At 42.8% G+C, this 20,389-nt stretch overlaps 1 protein-coding gene across 2 annotated transcripts in view; it reads left to right on the top strand.

Annotated features, from left to right (window-relative positions):
* The window catches only part of PPM1H (protein phosphatase, Mg2+/Mn2+ dependent 1H), a 281,418-nt gene that overhangs the window by 97,987 nt on the left and 163,042 nt on the right, over positions 1 to 20,389 (top strand). For both annotated transcript variants that reach the window (XR_004343889.1, XM_030323105.1), the window contains exon 2: positions 6,282 to 6,447. Coding sequence is in view for 1 of the 2 variants with exons in the window: in XM_030323105.1 (XP_030178965.1) it covers positions 6,282 to 6,447 (166 nt within the window). In the remaining variant the exon portion in view is untranslated. The remainder of the gene's footprint in view (positions 1 to 6,281; positions 6,448 to 20,389) is intronic.

Genomic DNA, 20,389 nt, shown 5'->3' with positions numbered 1-20,389 from the left:
CTTTTTCTTTTCTTTTTTTTAAAAATTTTTTAAAATGTTTATTTTTGAGAGGGAGAGAGACAGGGTGTGAGTGGGGGAGGGGCAGAGAGAGAGGGAGACAGAATCCAAAGCAGGTCCAGGCTCTGAGCTGTTAGCATAGACCCTGATGCGGGCCGGGCTCAGACCCACAAACCACGAGATCATGACCTGAGCCAAAGTCGATGCTTAATCAACCGAGCCACCCTGGCACCCTAAAAAACAGGTTTCTTAAATGTGTGACAGTGGCACAGAAAATCATTTGCTTTTTTAAAACAGGTTCTATTTCTGTGGTCTCTTGGTTATATCATGTCTGGTACTCAGGTCATGGCTTCAAGCTGTATCTGATACACGCATAGAATTTTTGACTTCCAAGTCCTTAAAATCCCGCATTTAACTGTTTTATACAAGGGGAAGAAATCTCGGTGTTTGGGTTCAACTGAAGGTGGACAAAGTCCTAAGATGGATTTTGTCACAGGTCTCTCCCAAGGCGAATGCGTCTTCTACGAGATGAAAGAACTGGGTGTAAACTCTTGATTTTTGAAGAGACAGTAGCCATTCTTCCCGTAGATCCTCCCAAGAATCCTCCCACCTGAACTGTAATCCTAACTTCAAATTTTTCCAGTTCTTTATGGATGACCAGAAATCCCCCCCTCCCAACACACGTAACTTAGCAACTCTCATTTAATCCGTGACGTACTGCTCAGGACCTGAGGTTTGTAGAAGTTAAGTGAGTTGACTGGACACTGGCTGTGCCCTACCTTTACAAAGAACAACAGTGGTGGCTCACTCACAGAGCTGACAAGAGGCTCAAATGAGTTAATTATCACATGTAAAATGCTAACATCAGTCCCTGGCACATAGCTCATTTTCACCAAATGTAGGATACAATTATTACGCCATATTTCAGAAGTAGCGGACTTGATTTCTGTTTCATTCACTCACTGAGCAAACATTTCTTGAGCACCTGCCGTGTGCTGTGTTCGCAGGCAGAGTGCCCATGTTCTTTTTTTAAAAAAAATTTTTTTTCAACGTTTATTTATTTTTGGGACAGAGAGAGACAGAGCATGAACGGGGGAGGGGCAGAGAGAGAGGGAGACACAGAATCGGAAACAGGCTCCAGGCTCTGAGCCATCAGCCCAGAGCCTGACGCGGGGCTCGAACTCACGGACCGCGAGATCGTGACCTGGCTGAAGTCGGACGCTTAACCGACTGCGCCACCCAGGCGCCCCATAGTGCCCATGTTCTTAATGCTATTTTTTATTGCCTCCAGTTCAATTCCAAGGAAGACGTTTTCCCTCCTTGTAGGAAACTGGAAAATGACATCACTAAAGATAGGACATTTCATGGTCCACCAGCATTTTGTTTTGAAGTCTTCAGAATAAGCATCATGTTTAGATAAAGAATGCACATCTTACAGTCATTCCTCTTGATCTCAGGATAGTGCCGACTTCCTGCTGGAGTATAAGACAAGAAGTGAGTGTAGCTACTAATCTGGCTGCTTAGATTAAATAAAATTATTGAATCTGTTAACATCGCGAAGCTCCTCAGCTTGAGAATAAGAGTTTTTCCCAATTTACTTTTAGAGGAATTGAAGGTTTCACTTAAATTTAGTAAACAATATTTAAGTTGAGAGAGGCCAAGCTTTTTAAAGCCAAGGGAAGTTAAGAAGAATTGGGTCTTTGCACTAAAGCTGTGTGGAGTAGGGAGTTTGAAATAGTATAAAATATGGGACAAGAGTTGTGGTTTTTTAAAATTTTTGTTGATGTTTGTTTATTTTTGAGAGCGAGAGAGCGTGTGAGCAGGGAAGGGGCAGAGAGAGAGAGAGAGAGACAAAGAATCCGAAACAGGCTGCATGCTCTGAGCTGTCAACACAAAGCCCGACTCGGGGCTCAAACCCACAAACCACGAGATCATGACCTGAGCCGAAGTCGGACCCTCAACCGACTGAGCCACCCAGGCACCCCAAGAGTTGTGTTTTTTAAAAAAGGCAGTGGCTTTAAATCTTTAACATCTGAATAACAATCAGATATTTGACCCAAGAAGTTTCCAGGGTTGGGGTTGCTGTCTTCCCACCAGGTTGACATTTCTAACTTTTTGGTATCTCATTACTGTCTTTCATAAGCTGTACTCAACGCGAAATGGCAAAGTAAGGCCACCAGTGATTGTTCTGTCACAGTAGTCTGGCTTTGATGAGTCATCGCGGTACAGCCCTCTGAACCAAGTGCCGATAAGAATAGACACACAATAGGAAAATAAAACAACCGAGAGCTGAAGCAGAAATTGCTGGGAGCTCACAAGTGTGTTCGCAGCTCTGCTGTATTTAGCTGTGTGACCTTGTGCATGTCAGGCTCTTCCAGGGCCCCAGGCTTCTCATGCATAAAATAAAGTTTCTAGGGTTTCTTGCTGAAGTTAGGTCAAAGACTTGGGAGTTTAATATCCACTAAGAGAGGTAGGAGATAAAGCCCTTTCAAGATGACCCGGGAGTCAGGATTTGTGTAATTATAGTAGCTTAGTTGACTGTTAGAAAACAGCAGTGGCAGATGAGTCAGCCTGGCAACGTAGCTATTGGAGACCAGTGATGCTTTTTTTGTTACAAAAAGACTCGACTACAGCATAAGTTGAGGTGCCAACGGTCAAGGTGATGCCAAGTTCCGGAAATAGCAGCTAGGATATCGTACAGAGGACAGGACGGAGGGGATGTTTGTCGCGAATTGATTTTCCCAGCCAGACCTCCACTTCGGCTTTCCCTGGAGAAGACGCTCAAGGGAGAGACACAGGGAGTGTAACATCCCCATCCGGCCAATAGTCCACCCCACACATATTGCTTGGGAAGTCACTACCAGTGACTAAGAAGAGGCAGGTGTGGTATTTCAGACCTGCTTCTTCTGCCTCACTTGGTTCTCCAAGGGTAGATCTGAGAGACTGACTCTAGCGAAAGTTTTTTTTTTTTTTTTTTTTAAGTTTATTTATTTATTTTGAGAGACCGAGAATCCCAAGCAGGCCCTGTACCGTCAGCGTGGAGCCTGATGCAGGGCTTGAACTCAAAACCCATGAGATCGTGACCTGAGCTGAAACCAAGAGTCAGATGCTCAACCAACTAAGCCACCCGGGCGCCCCTAGACAAAGCATGTTTTGTACTAGGCTCGCCAGCTGCAAACCTCTGGACTAAATGTGGACCCCTCTCAAGACGGGCAGATCTGACCCATCCATCCTTCATCCTCCCTCTGGGCCCTTTCTCCAATAGTTAGAGAAGAGGGAGCCTATTCCTGTTTCTGTCGGGCCTGGTACTGAGCTCACCCCATCTGCTTATTCTGTTCCTCCCCACACACTTCAGCTCTGCCCACCACAGGCTGATGCAAGTCCCCATGTGTCATAGAGGTTGGGTCGAAGGGGGCAGGGTCACAGGAGACCTCATGGTGCATTCCAGCTGCAGCACCTCCTTGCTGTGAAACCTGGAGTAAGTTACTTAGCTCATGTGGTAAGTGTGGCAAATTAATAGTCTTCATGCAGGTAGCCACTTTGTACCTTAAACCATATGAAACTACATTTTAACTTAAACCGTATGAAAATTTGTCCTCTTTGAAGGAAAGAGAGTGAAGCTGTGGCAGAAAACTAGGCCTTGATCTTTCCCGACCCCATCCCCTCCATCAGCAAGTGTGTGTCATAAACACAAGAGGCAGATTTGACGTCACAGTTCCCCACCTCCTTACGCAGGCCCCTAGGACAGTGAATTTCAAACTCTGTAAGCAGCAATCTACTTTTTAAAAACCTTACACAGGAGGGTAGTATGTAAAATGAGTGAAAGTAGGCTTTTGTTTATAAAAAGCATGCTTAAGTTGAAATTTATAATAAACCCAATAAGAATTATGGAACAGTTTTGATTCATACAGGAATTTGAAATAGGGGAGATAAAAGATGGCTGCTACGGTCTTTGTCCTATAACATGTATATTTAAGTAATTGCAAATGATGCGTCATTAAAAACAATTCTCCTTCCAATCAAGTGATGTCAGTAAATAGAAAAGAAAAGGCTTTTAATGGCGAATATACAGACCATGAACATTTCTGTCTTCATGTGTAACAGATGGGAATGAACTTCTAAATTATTGTGTTTTTTTTTTCAAAATGATGTATTTTTAAAGAAAATTTTTTATTAAAAAAAATGTTTAACGTTTATTTTTGAGAGGCAGAGTCAGAGTATGAGTGGGGGAGGGGCAGAGAGAGAGAGAGAGACAGAGAGAGAGAGTCCAGAACAGGCTCCAGGCTCCGAGCTGTTAGCATAGGGCCTGATGCAGGGCTTGAACTCATGAACCATGAGATCATGACCTGAGCTGAAGCTGGATGCTTAATTTCAGCCACCTAGGTGCTCCAAAGAATAAAGGTAAACGTTAAAATAACTGAAGCATGTCTCAAGGTTTGGCAGAAGGATGCTTGAAACACACTCCCTTATATCTTGGGGCACTCAGGCCCCACATGTGCGCTCTGTTTCCTGTTTGGTTGTGGTGTGTGTGCATTATGGAGACCCATGCAGTTTTCAGTGCCGAGAGCCATTTGGTATTTAAAAAAAAAAAAACGGTTACATTTGAATCAGGTCAGCAGCCTGGTTGACAGTATTTCATCAGTGTCAGTTGCTTGTTTTGATATTACACTGTAAGTTGTGAAATAATATTGTTAGGGGAAGGATGCATGAAACTCTTCTGCACTGTTTTTGGAGTTTACTCTGAGTCTATAATTATTTCAGGATTGAAAAGTAAAAGGAAAAGTACTCGAAAAGGATTATCTATACTTAGGAGGGAGTTGATAGAGTAGTGTATGGATCACACTGACAGAGTGGATCTCCAACCGTCTCACCTTAAAAAAAAAAAGGCATCTTTTTTTTCCTTGCCACTGAATTCTGTATCCTCTCTGCACACCCACTCTATCACCTACTGTGACACAGTGGAAGTTTTGAAAAGAAAACCCAGCCAATGGCAAATTAAAGAGAGCTCTCCTTAGGGAGATCTATTTTAGCTGCTAATTAATTACTTAACAAGAAAATGATGCTGAAACCCAAGAGTTCAGTCTGCAGTCACCTGATACAGAAAAGGTATATGAACGATGTGGCATGTTCTTCTTCTTTTTTTTTTAAAATATTATTTATTGTCAAATTGGCTAACATACAGTGTGTAAAGTGTGCTGCTGGTTTTGGGGGTAGATTCCCCTGGTTCATCGCAGTGCTCCTCCCAACAAGTGCCCTTCTCAATGCCTATTGCCTATTTTCCCCTCCTCTCGCGCCTCCCATCCACCCTCAGTTTGTTCTCTGTATTGAAGAGTCTTTTGTGGTTTGCCTCCCTCCCTCTGTTTGTAACTATTTTTTCCCCTTCCCCTTCCCCATGACTCCTGTTAAGTTTCTCAAGTTCCACATATGAGTGAAAACATATGATATCTGTTCTTCTCTAATTTCACTCAGCCTGACACCTTCCAGTTCCATCCATGTTGCTGCAAATGGCATGATTTCATTCCTTCTCATTGGCACGTAGTATTCCATTGTGTATATAAATGTGGCATGTTCTTCTAATGCATTCCTATGCTTAAAACATTTAGTAATTAGGCTGAAGCATTATCAACATGCTATAATATCATATGGTCACATGTCCAAATCAGACTGCCTGGGGGCCCAATGCAATGGCACCTTGTGATGAGCATTATTCCACAGGAGAAAAAAATGAAGGACTAAAGATACTTTTAAAAGAATAAACCTCTGATCCATTCAGTTTTCTGTGTGTAAAGTAAAAGTGGGCATAGCGGTAAAGGAATGTGGTTCTTCGTTCCCTTGGATTTTACAGCGTGCTGTAAATTCCTGCACTGCCTTGTTCTCTGTAAGATTGATGATGGGTTTTGCTCTTTATCACTTGGAGAAATGCAAGAGAACTCAAGCAGCCTGCCTATCTATCTTCTTTGTAATGGCCAAAAGAGTGATTATCTCATGTGTTTTGACTAAACTGGATTGGGAGGAGGGGGAGGTTGCTTACATCTGTCAGACACCTGGGAAGGTGAGCTGGGCTCAAAACAATGCTTTAGTAAATGTTTTAGTGTGTGCTAGTGTCATTCCATTTGTAGAAAAATTAGTTTACTCGGGCACAGAACATACCAGGACCATAGGGTCCTGTGTACTGGGTAGAACTTTAGTTTTGTGTCCGTTGTGGAGACCGCCCAGGCTGACCCTTGAGACTGGGCTCTGAGCTTTCCAGAAATCACTGACCGCTCCTCTGGCTCTTTCCTCAGGGTTATCAATGCCGGGAAGAGCACATACAATGAAGACCAAGCCAGCTGTGAGGTACTCACTGTGAAGAAGAAAGCAGGGGCCATTACCTCAACCCCGAACAGGAACTCCACTAAGAGACGGTCCTCCCTTCCCAATGGGGAAGGGCTGCAACTGAAGGAGAACTCGGTAAGACCCTCCTTCACCCCCAGTTCTCAGGTGAGAAGAACCTGTGCATTCTGGCCCCACTGTGAGGCGCTTGAGCTGAATCCCTGTCTATAGTGGGAGAGAGAAAGGCAGTGTCCCCAGAGTTAGTGGGCTAGTGGGTCTGTATTCCAGGTATCGCACAAAGCTAAAGGTGACACATGTGTGAAGAGCTGGTGTTTATTAGGTTCTTAATGCTTAGAGTAAATAAAACGCCCACATCATCTCTAAGCTTTGTTGCAAGAAATAGTGTATATAATGTTTGGTGGTTGTAAAGGAGCCACTTCAAGGTTTTTGTGAAGGAGGTGGGATGGAGGGATGCAAGTAACCCTAGCCATTGGCTTACAGCCCTGCCATGGCTTTGCTCCCTTCTTCCCCTTGCCTGTCTGTTAGCGTTGTCCAGTGGGAGCCCCTCCCTGATGCTCTTCCAAATTAGTACTTGTTTTAATTGGCCTAAAGCCCTTGCATCCCATGGGGCAGCCCTGTAGACTGAATGCCCTATTGACAAACCACAAAGTGTCTCTCCTTTCTTCAGTTTCTAGAGAATAAAGCAGATACCCTCAGAAAATTCTTTCTTTCTTTTCTTTTTGTTAAGTAGGCTCCGTGCAGCGCTTGATTGAACTCACAACCCTGAGATCAAGACCTGCACTGAGACCAAAAGTTGGATGCTTAACCAACTGAGCCACCCAGGCAGCCCCTCAGAAAGTTCTGAAGAAACCCTCAGAAAAGTATAGGGAGTAATCCGTACTCTGTCCACCAGCACATTATTTAGCTTACAGAAGAGAAACATTGAATGAGATGATCCAAATGTGACTTTTTCTTCTAATACTCAAGGATATTTTTGTATATACATTTTTATAGGATTTTAAAGGATCTAGGAATCTCTTCTCAGGGTCAGCAACAGCATCCTGTTGCATTTACACTTATGGACTAAGACTACTGATTTATTTTGTTCATACTAGTTCAACTTAGAGTTGAAACACAGTGACCCATGGAGTCTCATCAGCAATTCTTGTGTTCAAGGCTGAAGGAAGCACTGATGGGGCTTTTCCCAAAGAGCCAAAGTCCAGGACTCAGATGGGCAGTAAAGAATAATAATGGTTAAGGGCACAGGCTCTGGAGCGGTATGGTTCAGAGTGGTCCATCCCAGTCTGTCACTTATTAAACCATTTAATTTTAGGATATTTATTCTTTGAGCCTTAGTTTTCTATAAAAAGGAGTAATAATAGTTAGTACCACCAAGTATGGTAGGAAAGAGACTGATTAGAAGTATGAAATCAATTGTCCATGGAAATGTTTAGCCAGAGTCTTAATTAATAAATCCTTGATATATGTGAGCAGTTATCCTGTAGTCAGTCCCACTTCTGTGATTCTCTGTGGATAATGTCCACTGAATTTGTACCTTTACCCATTTGTAAATTGGCGATCACACAATTTTCCTTCATACCTATGCGATAGGATTGTTTTGAAGATGAGTTATTATGGAAAAGTGCTCAGAGAATGTGAGATATTAATGATAGTAAGACATGGGTGCCAGTGACTTAATGTTGCTCTTTCTCCCCTGATAGTCTCCCCTGCCACTGAGATGTGAAGTGATTCTGTAAAAATTAGTCTGCATGGAGGGGCGCCTGGGTGGTTCAGTGGGTTAAATGTTCTACTTCGACTCAGGTCATGATCTTGTGGTTCGTGAGCTCAAGCAATATACATCGGGCTCTGTGTTGACAGCACAGAGCCTGGAACCTGCTTCGGATTCTGTTGTCTCCCTCTCTCTCTGCCCCTGCACCACTTGTACTCTGTCTCTCTCTTTCATAAATGAATAAACATTAAAAAAATTAAAAAAAAAAATGAGTCAGCGTTGACATTTGGCCCAAGACCAGTTGATGATGTCGTTTTCCTTTGGTGCTAAGTTCCTCCCAGAAATGGAGCCAGGAGTAGCTTTTTAACTTCCTTTCCTTGAGAACAGTGAAACCAGTGCATAAGCACTTTAGGATGGAGCCACGAACCTCCCCTGAGACAGTCCTGAATCTCTGGGGTCCACGTTCTAGGAGGCAGCACAGAGGTGCCAAGCAGAGTGAACACATCCCGTCCCTTCTATTTCTGCTTCAGCTACAGCAGCTTTACTTCCAGCTGCCATACATATTAGGCTTTAATATTTATTAGAGTTTCAGGCAAGAGATGTGCTGCCTTTTTTTTAATTGTGGGAAAATATACATTAACATAAAATTCACCATTTTACCATTTTTTTAGCCGTCCAGTTTAGTGGCATTAAATACATTCTTACCATTACTACCATCCATCTCCAGAGCATTTTCTGAAATTGAAGCTCTCTACCCATTGAGCCCTAACCCCCATTCCTCCCCACCCCCTTCCCCTGGCAACTACCATTCTACTTTTTGTTTGTATAAATTTGACTACTCTAGGTATCTCATGTGAGTGGAATCATACAATATTTGTCACTTTGTGTCTGCTTTATTTCACTTATAATGTCTTCAAGGTTCATCCATGTTGTAGAATGTGTCAGAATTTTATCCTTTTTTTTTTTTTAAGTTTATTTATTTATTTTGGGAGAGAGAGAGAGCCCATAAGTGGGGAAAGTGCAGAGAGAGAGAATCCCAAGCAGGCTCCATACTGTCAGGTGGAGCCTGACGTGGGGCTTGAACTCATGAGCCATGAGATCATGACCTCAGCCGAAATCAAGAGTGGAATTCTTAACTGACTGAGCCACCCAGGTGCCCCTCTTATTCAGTCTTAATAGAGAATAAAATTCTGAGGGGTGCCTGGGTGGCTCAGTCAGTTAACCGTTCCACTCTTGATTTCGGCTCAGGTCATGATCTCATAGTTCGGGAGACCAATCCTCGTGTCTGGCTCAGCACTGACAGTGTGAAGCCTGCTTTGGATTCCCTCTGCCTTTCTCTCTGTCTCTGTCTTTCTCAAAATAAATAAACTTTAAGAAAAAAAAAAAAGACTGAATAGTATTCCACTGTTTGTATAACAGTAAACCATTTTATTAATTTGACCATCAGTGGACACTTGCTTCTATCTTTTGACTATTATGAATAATATTGCTATAAACATGGGTCGGCAGATAACTGTCAGTCCCTGATTTCAGTTCTTTTGCCTATCTGCCCAGAGTGGAACTGCTGGATGATAAGGTAATTCTATTTAATTTTTTGAGGAACGGCCATACTGTTTCCCATAGCACTACACCATTTTACATTCCCACTAGTAATGCACAAGAGTTCCAGTTTCTCCATATCCTTACCAATGTTTGTTGATTTCTGGTGTTTTTTGTTTTGTTTTGTTTTGTTTTTAAGTAGCCATTCTAATGGATGTGACATGGTATCTCGTTGTGGCTTTTTTTTGCCCTATGATTATTGACGTTGAACATCTTACGTGCTTGTTGGACAGCTAGGTCTTATTAAAAGAAACATCAAGTGTTCTTCAATATTTATTTGTTCTACATTTGAGTCCTTTGCTCGTTTTTAAATTAGGCTGTCGGTCATGTTGTGGATTGCACTGCTTTTTAAAAGCTTGAAAACCATGACTTGCTGGGCCAGGTAAACCAATAAGCACTTGCTGCATACCGGGAACTAGATGCTGAGGATTCCTCAAGGAATAAACTTGACTAGAATCCTTACTTCGCGGAACTTACATCCATTGAAGGAGACAAACAGCACAATGTATCCCATGGCAGATAACAAATGCTATGGAGAAGAGCAAGGCAGAGATGCAGGAATACAGGAAGTGTGAGGTGCATGGGTGGTTAAAGAAGGTGCCACTGAGGTGACGTTTGGGCACAGACTGAAAAGTGCAGTTACTTGGAGGAAGAGCTTTCTGACATTCTAGACACCTGCAAGGCCCCTGAGGCAGGAATAGGCCTGGTGTTCTCCAGAATCACCAAGGAGGCTCATGTGGCTAGAGTAGAGAGAACGAAGTCTGGGTTGCAGGAAATGTCAGAAAGGCGATGAGAATGGGGGGAGGGGGTCCTCCAGTAGGACTTTGAAGGCCATTATCAGGACTTGAGTTTCTACTCTGAATGAACTATTTGCTAGCAGGGCACACCAGCCATACTGCTTAAAAGAAGCCATTTAGAAGACATCCCTTAACTCAAGTATGGTGGCACGTAGAAAAGATATTGATAGCATAGGGTGCAGGACGAATCCCCTGCAGGAGACCAGGTGGATCAGACCCTTGTTGCCTGTGAGTTTGTTCCTTTACCTACCGAACATGTCTTGAGCACTGAGTCTGCCTTGGGGATTAGGAGGTGAACCCAGTGAGGTTCCAGTCCTCCTGGAGCTGAGCTGAGGAGGGAGAAAGAGTCACTAACCAGCAGCAACTCAATGCAGTGAGTTTTAAGAGAAAGATTTAAAAAATCCAGGTTATATGGAAGCCTAACTCAGGTGGGTTACCAGTGGTTTCGGGAACAACAGAGGAGAAGGAATGGGTCAGTTGAGGGATGCTTCCTGGAGAAAGTGACATTTGAGCTGTCGTTTAAGAAAGTGAATACGAATTGACCAAGCAAATATGAGAAAGGGGAGATTTCGACAGGGAACATGCATATGCAAAGACAGGTTGGCACGAGAGCACATGATGCATGTCTTCTAGTGTCCTGAGGCACCTGTGATCCTTTGGAGGGTGATAAGACAGAAACAACAGGCAGGGTTCATACACAAGAGCCATTTAATGCCCTACTAAGCTGGAATTTGAACCAAATGACATTAGACAAGGGTACGATGGAATCAAGACCATGAGGGCAGTGGGAAGGCTGACTTGAGAAGGCTCAGGAGCAAACCTGGGACACTGAGGAGACTGGCTCATGCAGAAACATGAGGGAGAAATGATGAAAGCTTGAAATAAGGCTGTGATTGGAGCAAGGAGCAGGCTCAGAAGAGATAAGGTGAGACATGCAGTAGATAGGACCAGATGACCTAGTGCATGGGGCAGGGAGGAGGCGAGATGCCAGGTTTCAGCCACTGGGTGCTGGTCCTTGAAGATGAAGCTCTGGGTCGGGCACAGGTTGGAAGGTGAGGGGGTGGGCAGAAATGGTGAGTTCTGGGTATTCTAAACTTCCAGGTAGAAGTGTTTTGTAGGGAGTTAGAAATAAAGGTTTGGAGCTCAGGAGCATATCCTAGGGAGGCTTAGATATTAGGAATTTCCAGCCCAAAGAAGTTTCAAGAAGACGGGAGCCCCAGTGAGGTTCAGTAGCTCTGCCATGGGCGCAGAGAGATAAGATAGGGCCAAGAAAGATAAGGATGAAAAAAATGGGCAAATACCATTGGAAGCAAGAAGTGGGACAACAGGATAAATGATGGCATCATTATTTCAGGTGCAGAGAGTTGACAGGCATTGAGGGTGGGCTTTCTGTAGCACGTGATGCGTGTGACTAATTTCTCCTTCCTTGAATTCTCACCTCCAATCAACTTTGTAAAGCCAAAATGACCATTTCCAGAAGACTACTTTCGTGTCTAATATCACCTTCATCTTACTTGGAGGTTGAAGAAAATCTAAAATGTCCTACTAAAGTTTACAGATGATGACATTTCTTATAGCGAGTGCCATCTGGGCAGCTGGGTAGCAATAAGATGATTTTTTTTTTCCTTCCTACAGATAATCACTGATGGGGATGAAAATTTTTTTATTTTTTTATTTTTGAGTGACAGTGTGCAAGCAAACCAGGGAGGGGGAGAGGGAGAGAGAGAATCTGAAGCAGGCCCCACACTCAGTGCGGAGCCCTGTATGAGCCTCCGTCTCACGACCGTGAGATCATAACCTGAGCCGAAATCAAGAGTCGGATGCTTCACCACCTGAGCCACCCAGGTGCTCCTAATTGGTATAAAAGTTTTAAGGCAACTTTAATCCATCCCTCATGCCAGTTCACAGAAAATTATTGTATCCTATTGGTACAGGCGATCTTTTTAGCCAAAGAAGTCAAATTAATCCTCCTGTTTTAAAACACGCTTAAAGAAAATTTGGTGGAGAAAATCATGTCCACTATGTTTTGCCTCTCCTCGCTTCCATGACGCATTTACCGAAGGAGTGTTGTCTCCTCCAGTGCTTGCTGAGTTGTTGACGGCAGTGCCTTATAGAAAACCACAAATGAATTTCAGATTCCATCCACAGATCCAGGAATATGTTGGGAGCTAAAGAAGCAATGTTTGAAAGAAGCCACAAAACTTAAAAGAGATACAAATGACAGAGTTTCAAAGCGTTCTGCTCTGCAGTAGTTTAGCCTGAAGAAGTGGAAGGGATGTGGTTGAATTATTGTGTTCTGTGCAAAATAGTAATCCAGTTTTTTAAATGGAGAGTTTAGCGATATAGTGAAGAAACCATTTCTTTTTTAAGGAATATGGAAGAGATTTAAAAAAAAATTTTTTTTTAACATTTATTTATTTTTGAGACAGAGAGAGACAGAGCATGAACGGGGGAGGGTCAGAGAGAGGGAGGCACAGAATCTGAAACAGGCTCCAGGCTCTGAGCTGTCAGCGCAGATCCTGACGCAGGGCTCGAACTCACGGACCGCGAGATCATGAGTCGTTCGCTCAACCGACTGAGCCACCCAGGCGCCCCTGAGAAATTTTGAGGTCTCTGGTGAAGTGGGTATGATCTAGAGAAGGCTATTTTCTGCGATGAGTTCAGGGTGGAAGTTTCCTGTGCCAGGATCACATTGAGTGGTTTACATGTTAGGAGCCGTGATCCCGCAGACAGGCAGGCAGGAAATAGGTAACTCTGTGGCAGTGTGCAAGCCTCCTGGCATTCCTGTGCCTCTGATTATTTGGGGTCATAGGGTGGGTGGCAAGGATAGAAGAGAATCTAAAATGCCAGCATTTCCAAAGGACGATCTCAAAAGATTGTCTCTTGGGAAAGATGCTGTAAGCTTTTTGAGGGCAACACGTTGTTCAGCAGCCTCCTGCCTGCCTCCCACTGCAGGCATTTTAATTCACCAGATCAAAGTTTCTAGGAACTAATCACCATTACTAGGCTTCCTTTGCTTTGAGAGGTGTTAGGCAGTCTTTATTTACCATACTGTGTCCCTTGCAAGTGAAAGCGTAACTTTCCCAAACGCTTTTGCTTTTCAGTTCCCAAGTACATGGTCGTCCTAGGAATGAGGTAAAAAGAAGAGAATACTAGGTGACTTCTCCGAGGAGGGAGAAAAAGTTCACTCTTGGGGGCATCTTAGAGCCTTCGTATCAACAAGCTCCTGTTCTTCTCCAAGTTCTGTAAGTGGTATATAGGGCATTGTGGCAACAACCAGGACATTTTCCCCCTACATCTGACTGCCTGTTTGGAACAGATCATTTCTGGCTGAAGACTAGACTGTGGATACATGCATTCCGAGTCTATTTCCTTAGGAGCACCCTTCTGGTGTTTAATTTAGTCAAAACAAGTCAGAGAATGTGGTTTCAGTATCTGTTAGTTCAGGGTCCAGTTACAAGAACAGAAGATGGCTGTGTCCACACCGTGGCCAAGCTCATCAGCAGGGGAGAGAAACCTGATTATCTTTCTCAATGAAGGATAGGACATTACTGTGGGAATTCAAGGCAAGTAGAATCGGATTGGGATGGGGAGAGGTAAAAGGGAAATGAGAAGGGGCTATTTCAACTCTCTGCATGGAAGATATGCCATTCTTTTCGTTTGTTTTCTGTAAGAAGGACTCCGTCATGCCGCAGAGCCTTAAATGAAGGTAGCTTGTGGTTCCACGGTGGCAGCCTTTCTGGAATATTTGGCCATCATTTGGCAGTCTGCTTTCTGTAGTGATGTCAGCTATAAAAAACAAGAGGAGGAACCCTCTATTTTTCTCCTTGTATTTATTATGCTAAACTTTCCCTCCTTAGTTAAGGTCTTTGTTTTGTGCAAGAAAACATAACCTTTCTCTTTATCTCCTTAGATTTTCTGAATCAGGAGTGCAGTGGTTTCTCTCAAAACTCTTATCTCTTGGTTCCAGGGACAAGAACTCTTGCCAGTGATTGAGAAGGGTAACTTTGCAACGAGGCTGATGTCAGTTAGAGTGACTTTACAATTCTCTCCTCGGGGGGTTGGTTTTCCTCAAGACCAGGTCTGTCCAAGATATCCATAGTGGCCAGGAGTACAACTCCAGCTTGGTTCGCCAACAGATTTTTCCCACCGTGGCACGTCTTAAGGCTAAAGGAAAATAAATGGTGCTGAGATGGAAATGTTTCCTTGTTTCACTTGTAATTTGATTTCCTCACAACTTTAGATGGGAAGAACATTGGCAAGAGCGGTAACCTCTTGAGAATCCTTCTTCTTCCTTCCTTTCTGTTTTTTTTTTTTTTTAATACTCAGCATTCGTGTGCCAGATGCGATCTGATCTCAGTTCTTTGCCCAGTTTTGATTCATTGAACCTGATAACGTGTACATATGTATTATCATTCTCTTTATTTTACTGATGAAGAAATTGAGGCATGGTGATGTAAAGTGTAAAGCTTGGAGTCAACCCAGGCAATCTGGCCTCTTGAGACAGGCTGCCTCTTTAGCCATTAGCTGTTGCGACACGTGTCAGGGAAACCTCCTTGCAAAAGGCTGAAATAAAGGAGGAATAACTCCTAATGGTGGGTACAATTTAGTACTAAATATCTTCTCATTTCTATTATGATTTCCCTTTTGATTTAGAACTTATTTAGTGCTCTTTCCCATCAGCCCAGAAACTGGATAACAGCTCTCACTCTGGTGAAAGACAGAATGGAAATGAAATGGTGTATCATCTTAATGTCCTTAGAATCCACTTTTTCTTGCTAACTTCTAGAAAAACCAGTGTTGGCATGAAACCATGGCCGGAACAAAAAGCCTTCTGAATAGCAATGTGTGTCTCAGTTTAAATGCTGTTGCTCCACTTACTAGATGTTAGTTACCTCATGCAAGTGAGTTGACCTCTCAATGCCTCTGTTCCATGTGGGGGATACTAGCTCCTACCTCATAGGGTTGTTTGAACTAAATGAGTTAAAAATATGAAAAGTGTCATTGTGCCTCGCATGTCGTAAGTGCTCAGTTAATATTATCTGTTCTAATAGTGGAGTTTGTAGCACATTTCAATATTATTTCACATTACTTATGTTTTTACTGTAACCTAATTTAGGGAGAGGTTTTTGATGTATTAAATAATAATTTGAGAACATTCCTGAGCTAGTTTTCGAGTCTAGAATAAAATAAACACAACTTAGCCAAAACTGTCACAAACTTTATATGTCTTAGCTGTCAGAAATTACTGCTTATTTAGTAGTGTTTTTAAAATGGGACAGAATGAAAACAAATAAAATGGAACAGAAACATAGCAAGTGTTGGTGAGGATGTGAAGAAAAAAGAACCCCCGTGCACTGTTGGTGGGAATGTACACGGGGGAAGCCACTGTGGAAAACAGTATAGAGGTTCCTCAAAAAATTAAAAATAGAATTCCCATATGATCCAGTAACTCCGGTACTGGGTATTTACCCAAAGAAAATGAAATCATGAATTTGAAAAATTTGAAAAAATACATGCTTCCCTATGTTTATTGCCATGTTATTTACAATAGCCAAGATACGAAAGCAGCCCAAGTCTCCATCGACAGATGAATGGATCAAGAAGCTGTGGTACATACATATACAAGCAAATACTACTCAGCCATAAAAAAGAATGAGACCTTGACATTTGCAACAGCATGGACGGACCTAGAGGGTATTATGCTAAGTGAAATAAGTCAGTCAGAGCAAGACAGATACCATATGATTTCACTCATGTGGAATTTAAGAAAACAAATGAACAAGCAACAAAGAAACAAACAAAAGACTCAAGTACAAAGAATAAACTGGTGGTTCCACCAGAGGGGAGGTGGGTAGGGAGAATGGGTGAAATAAAGAGGATTAAGAGTACACTTATCTTGAGCACTGAGTAATGTGTAGAATTGTTGAATCGTTATATTATACATCTGAAACAAATATAATGTGTTTGTGTATGTGAATTATACTTGAATAAAGAATTGTTAATTAAAGATTTTTTAAATAAAAATTTGATAAAGGGACTAAATTGCCATTCAGAAACAAAAACCAAACTCACAAGTGTATCCTGCATCTTACTGTCTCATAAAATGAGGAATTGAAACAAAGAAATCAGCATTTCATGTAGTCAGATCCTGAGGAGGAAGCAGTGCTCATTTAAGTACATGAGATTAAGCATTCTTTCCTTCTGGGGCACACAACATCTTAGTAATTTAGTCAAAAAGAGGTATGGTAAAACATGAAGTATGCTGCAAGGGCATGATGCCGAGCACACAGCACCAGAGGCTGGGCCCTGGCAATGACGTTCATGAAGTTCCTCCAATCTCCTGCATGTGCTTGGTCATTAGCTTTTCTCCCTTGGCTGTGTTACCCTGAGCATCAGTACTGGGGATTTCAATCAAGCACTGTGGATGAAATGCCTGAAACACATCCTTTAGACTCTGAATTATCATCTTCGTTGTGATACCTTGAAAACTGGCCAGAAACTATGGATATCAACCATATAGTAGCTTAGAGTGGGGAATGAGAAGAGTATGGCAACTCTCTGATGGCCCAGCGGGAGTGGTCCTCCTTTGGCTGGAAGAAAGGAGGGAGGAAGAAAGCACATCCTGTGCTCGTATTAAGCCTTGTGTAAGATCAACCATGGGATTTAACCCAAAGTGGGATTTCCACCTTTCTGGTACTCACTTCCTATTGTGCACATGGCCCGTCCTTAGATTTTCTGAATTCCAGAACTGTTTGGTGTAGGGAAGGGAATATGTGTATCGAATGAGCTGAGTTGCTTTTATCTTCAGGGAAGACAGGTAAGAGGAGACACCACTTATTTACCTTGAAAACTATCTAGAGTAGCAGTCTGCAAACCATCAGTTAAAGACCATTTTTTGAGGGGCACCTGGCTGGCTCAGTCTGTTAAGTGTCCCACTTCAGCTCAGGTCATGATCTCCCAGGTCGTGAGTTGGAGCCCTACCTCAGGATCTGCGCTGACAGCTCAGAGCCTGCTTGGGATTCTGTCTCCTTCTCTGCCCCTCCCGTTTGTGCACGCTCTCTCTCTCTCTCTCTCTCTCTCTCACTCTCAAAAATAAAAAACATTTTAAAAACTTATTTTAAAGACTATGACAATTTCTTGAGTATGTACCCCCAACAAATTTAATGATATGTAACTATACTACTAGATATCCGTACATATAATTAGTAATTATAAAAGTATATTAAATATTTTAAAAATAATTTAAAGGCAGTAAAGATGAAAAGACAACATTTTAAAATAACAACAGCTACCAATCATGGGGTTCTTATTATATGCCAGGCATTGTTCTGTTTTCCCCACAGTAACTCATTTATTGTCTTGCCAAGAGCAAAGACTTCATGTTCCCATTAGCTAACACCTCAAGGCAGAATTCATCATGAACAATAGCAAGTATAATTCCATATTTCATCTGTCTCTTTGAGCATGTCAGATACTTTTGATTAGAATGATGATTGCTGTTGTCAGATGTGACTAGATTTTCATTACTTGGGGTAAGATGTGCCAGCTGTGACATGTTCTTATTTGTCATGTTTTCCATCTGTTTCTATGCAGGAATTTTTTTAAAAACCTGTTGTCCACTTGGTGAGGGATGGTTTAGTTAAAAACTTAGTCATATAATGCACAAGACCACTCAGTTGGGGGCACACGTATCAAGCAATGAGTTACAATATGCCAGAGCCAGTGTATGCGTGAGGGCACCACTGTTCCATGCTTGAGACAACACAAAGTTGTATGTACTTACACACCACGTGAGGGCGCCAGTGGCAGTCTCTAGGAGAAACACTGGCAAAGCTGAGGTTCTTCTCCAGCTTTAGGAGAAAACACATGAAAAAAATTATCATTTTCCTCTTACATGCTAGCTGAGCATTTTTTTAACTCCCCCTAAGCTTTGCGTGCTCCGTCGTGGGGTGGGGGTGGGGGGTGGGGGAGGGCTGAGAAAGGGCTTGTACACAGTTGGAGCCCCGTGCAGGGAGTAAGAGTGGAGGGCCCTGGCATCTTCACACGGATCCACATGTGTCAAGCCTCATTCCTTGGTTTTCTTTGTGTTTCCTGCCTCCCATCTCAGCCTTCTCTTAGGCTACACAGGAAATGTCTGAGGTTTTGTCTAGAATCTCCCCTTTTTTTGTGAGCATGCCATAAGGGGGGGGGGAGCTTCTCCACCGCCTTCCAGATGACTCACAAAGGCTCTTTTGCCTGTGGTTCCTCAGAGTTGGGGTGCCGGTTTTTGGCACCCCTGATTAGCTGTGCTGTAATTATCCCTGACCCTGAATGGACGCAAGCTGCTTGTATCAGAAATTATGTCCGTAGCTGGCTCAGTAGCTACATTTCTATTTGGAGCAACCTTCTATTTGTTCAAAGGCCCAGGGAGCCCTTCCCAGTTAGAACTCATTAATTTAAGTTCTGGCCTTCTAGATGATCATGAAAATGGGGAAAAGGAAATAAGCAAATATTATAAAAATCGGTTTCTACAACTTTTGAAAAAGAAGGATGTAACACTGCGCCCACTTCAGTCCTGAAAGAGAAACTGTGAACTGTAAGCTCTCAATTGGTCACCTTCCGAAATCTTCCTTTGATTTGGCTATAGATCTATTCCCGAAGAGGGATTGGGAGTGTGTGTGTGTGTGTGTGTGTGTGTGTGTGTGTGTGTGTGTGTGTGTGTTGTAAATTACATACAAGACTTCTCTTAATTTTTTAAAGCTTATTTATTTTTGAAAGTGAGAGTGAGCACAAGCGGGGCAGGGACAGAGAGAGAGGGAGACAGAGAACCCAAAGCTTACAGCACAGAGATCGAGAGAGCTTGAATTCATGAACTGCGAGATCATGACCTGAGCTGAAATCAAGAGTTGACTGCTTAACTGACTGAGCCACCCAGGTGCTCCAAGACTAATTTATTCTTTTTTTTTCCTTTTTTTTGGGGGGGGGGGAGGGGGTGCAGTAAATCAGAATGCAACTGGAAACTGCTTCAGAGTTATTCTTTTGTAAGATGTAAACGATTGCTGCAAAATTTAAGTGTGTGGTAAGTCAGGAAAGGGCTTGATATTGGTTTTCTTTTTTAAAAAAAAAATTTTTTTTTTCAACGTTTATTTATTTTTGGGACAGAGAGAGACAGAGCATGAACGGGGGAGGGGCAGAGAGAGAGGGAGACACAGAATCGGAAACAGGCTCCAGGCTCTGAGCAGTCAGCACAGAGCCCGACGCGGGGCTCGAACTCACGGACCGCGAGATCGTGACCTGGCTGAAGTCGGACGCTTAACCGACTGCGCCACCCAGGCGCCCCAATATTGGTTTTCTTAAAGTGGAGCGAAAGCAAGGTAGACATTTGTCATGATATTAGTAATTTTGAAACATATTGTGTCCAGAGCATGTTACTCTAAATTTGAGAGGGTTGATTTTTCAGATGTAGAACTTTGATCCTGGGCTGGTACCCCAGCAGCATTTTACGATACTACCAGAGATTAATGCTGGGCCACTTGTCAGAAGCTTTGGTAATCTTCTGGGGGTGATGGCCCAGGATGTGTACGCAATTACAAATAAGCAACAAAGTAAAATAGTGCTGAAGTGCTAAATGCTACAGAGTAACAGAAGCCAGGGAGATAATGACACAAACTTGTATGTACGAAGAAATTGGAAAGATGGCTTAATTTGGCCTTTAAAGGACTGGGTTCGTATTGTGGCATTACCACATAGCAGGACAGTTACTTAACTGTGTCCTGCTTAAATCATAGGTAAAATGGGATAATGATGCCCGTTTTATGATGGTGTGGTGGAGATGAAACGTGGTGGGTAATCATTAGGTGTCTGTAGAACTTAGATTTCTCATAGGGGAAGTAATTTAAGAAGAATAGAAGTAACGGAAGCTGATGAGCACCTCATCTGGCCGAGTTGAAAGTAAGGCCGAGTTGAAAATGTG

The sequence above is a fragment of the Lynx canadensis genome, chromosome B4 (genome assembly GCF_007474595.2).
Source record: "Lynx canadensis isolate LIC74 chromosome B4, mLynCan4.pri.v2, whole genome shotgun sequence".
Lineage (NCBI taxonomy): Eukaryota > Metazoa > Chordata > Mammalia > Carnivora > Felidae > Lynx > Lynx canadensis.
Note: the sequence above shows the minus strand (reverse complement) of the source record. Positions and strands in the feature narration are given on the sequence as shown.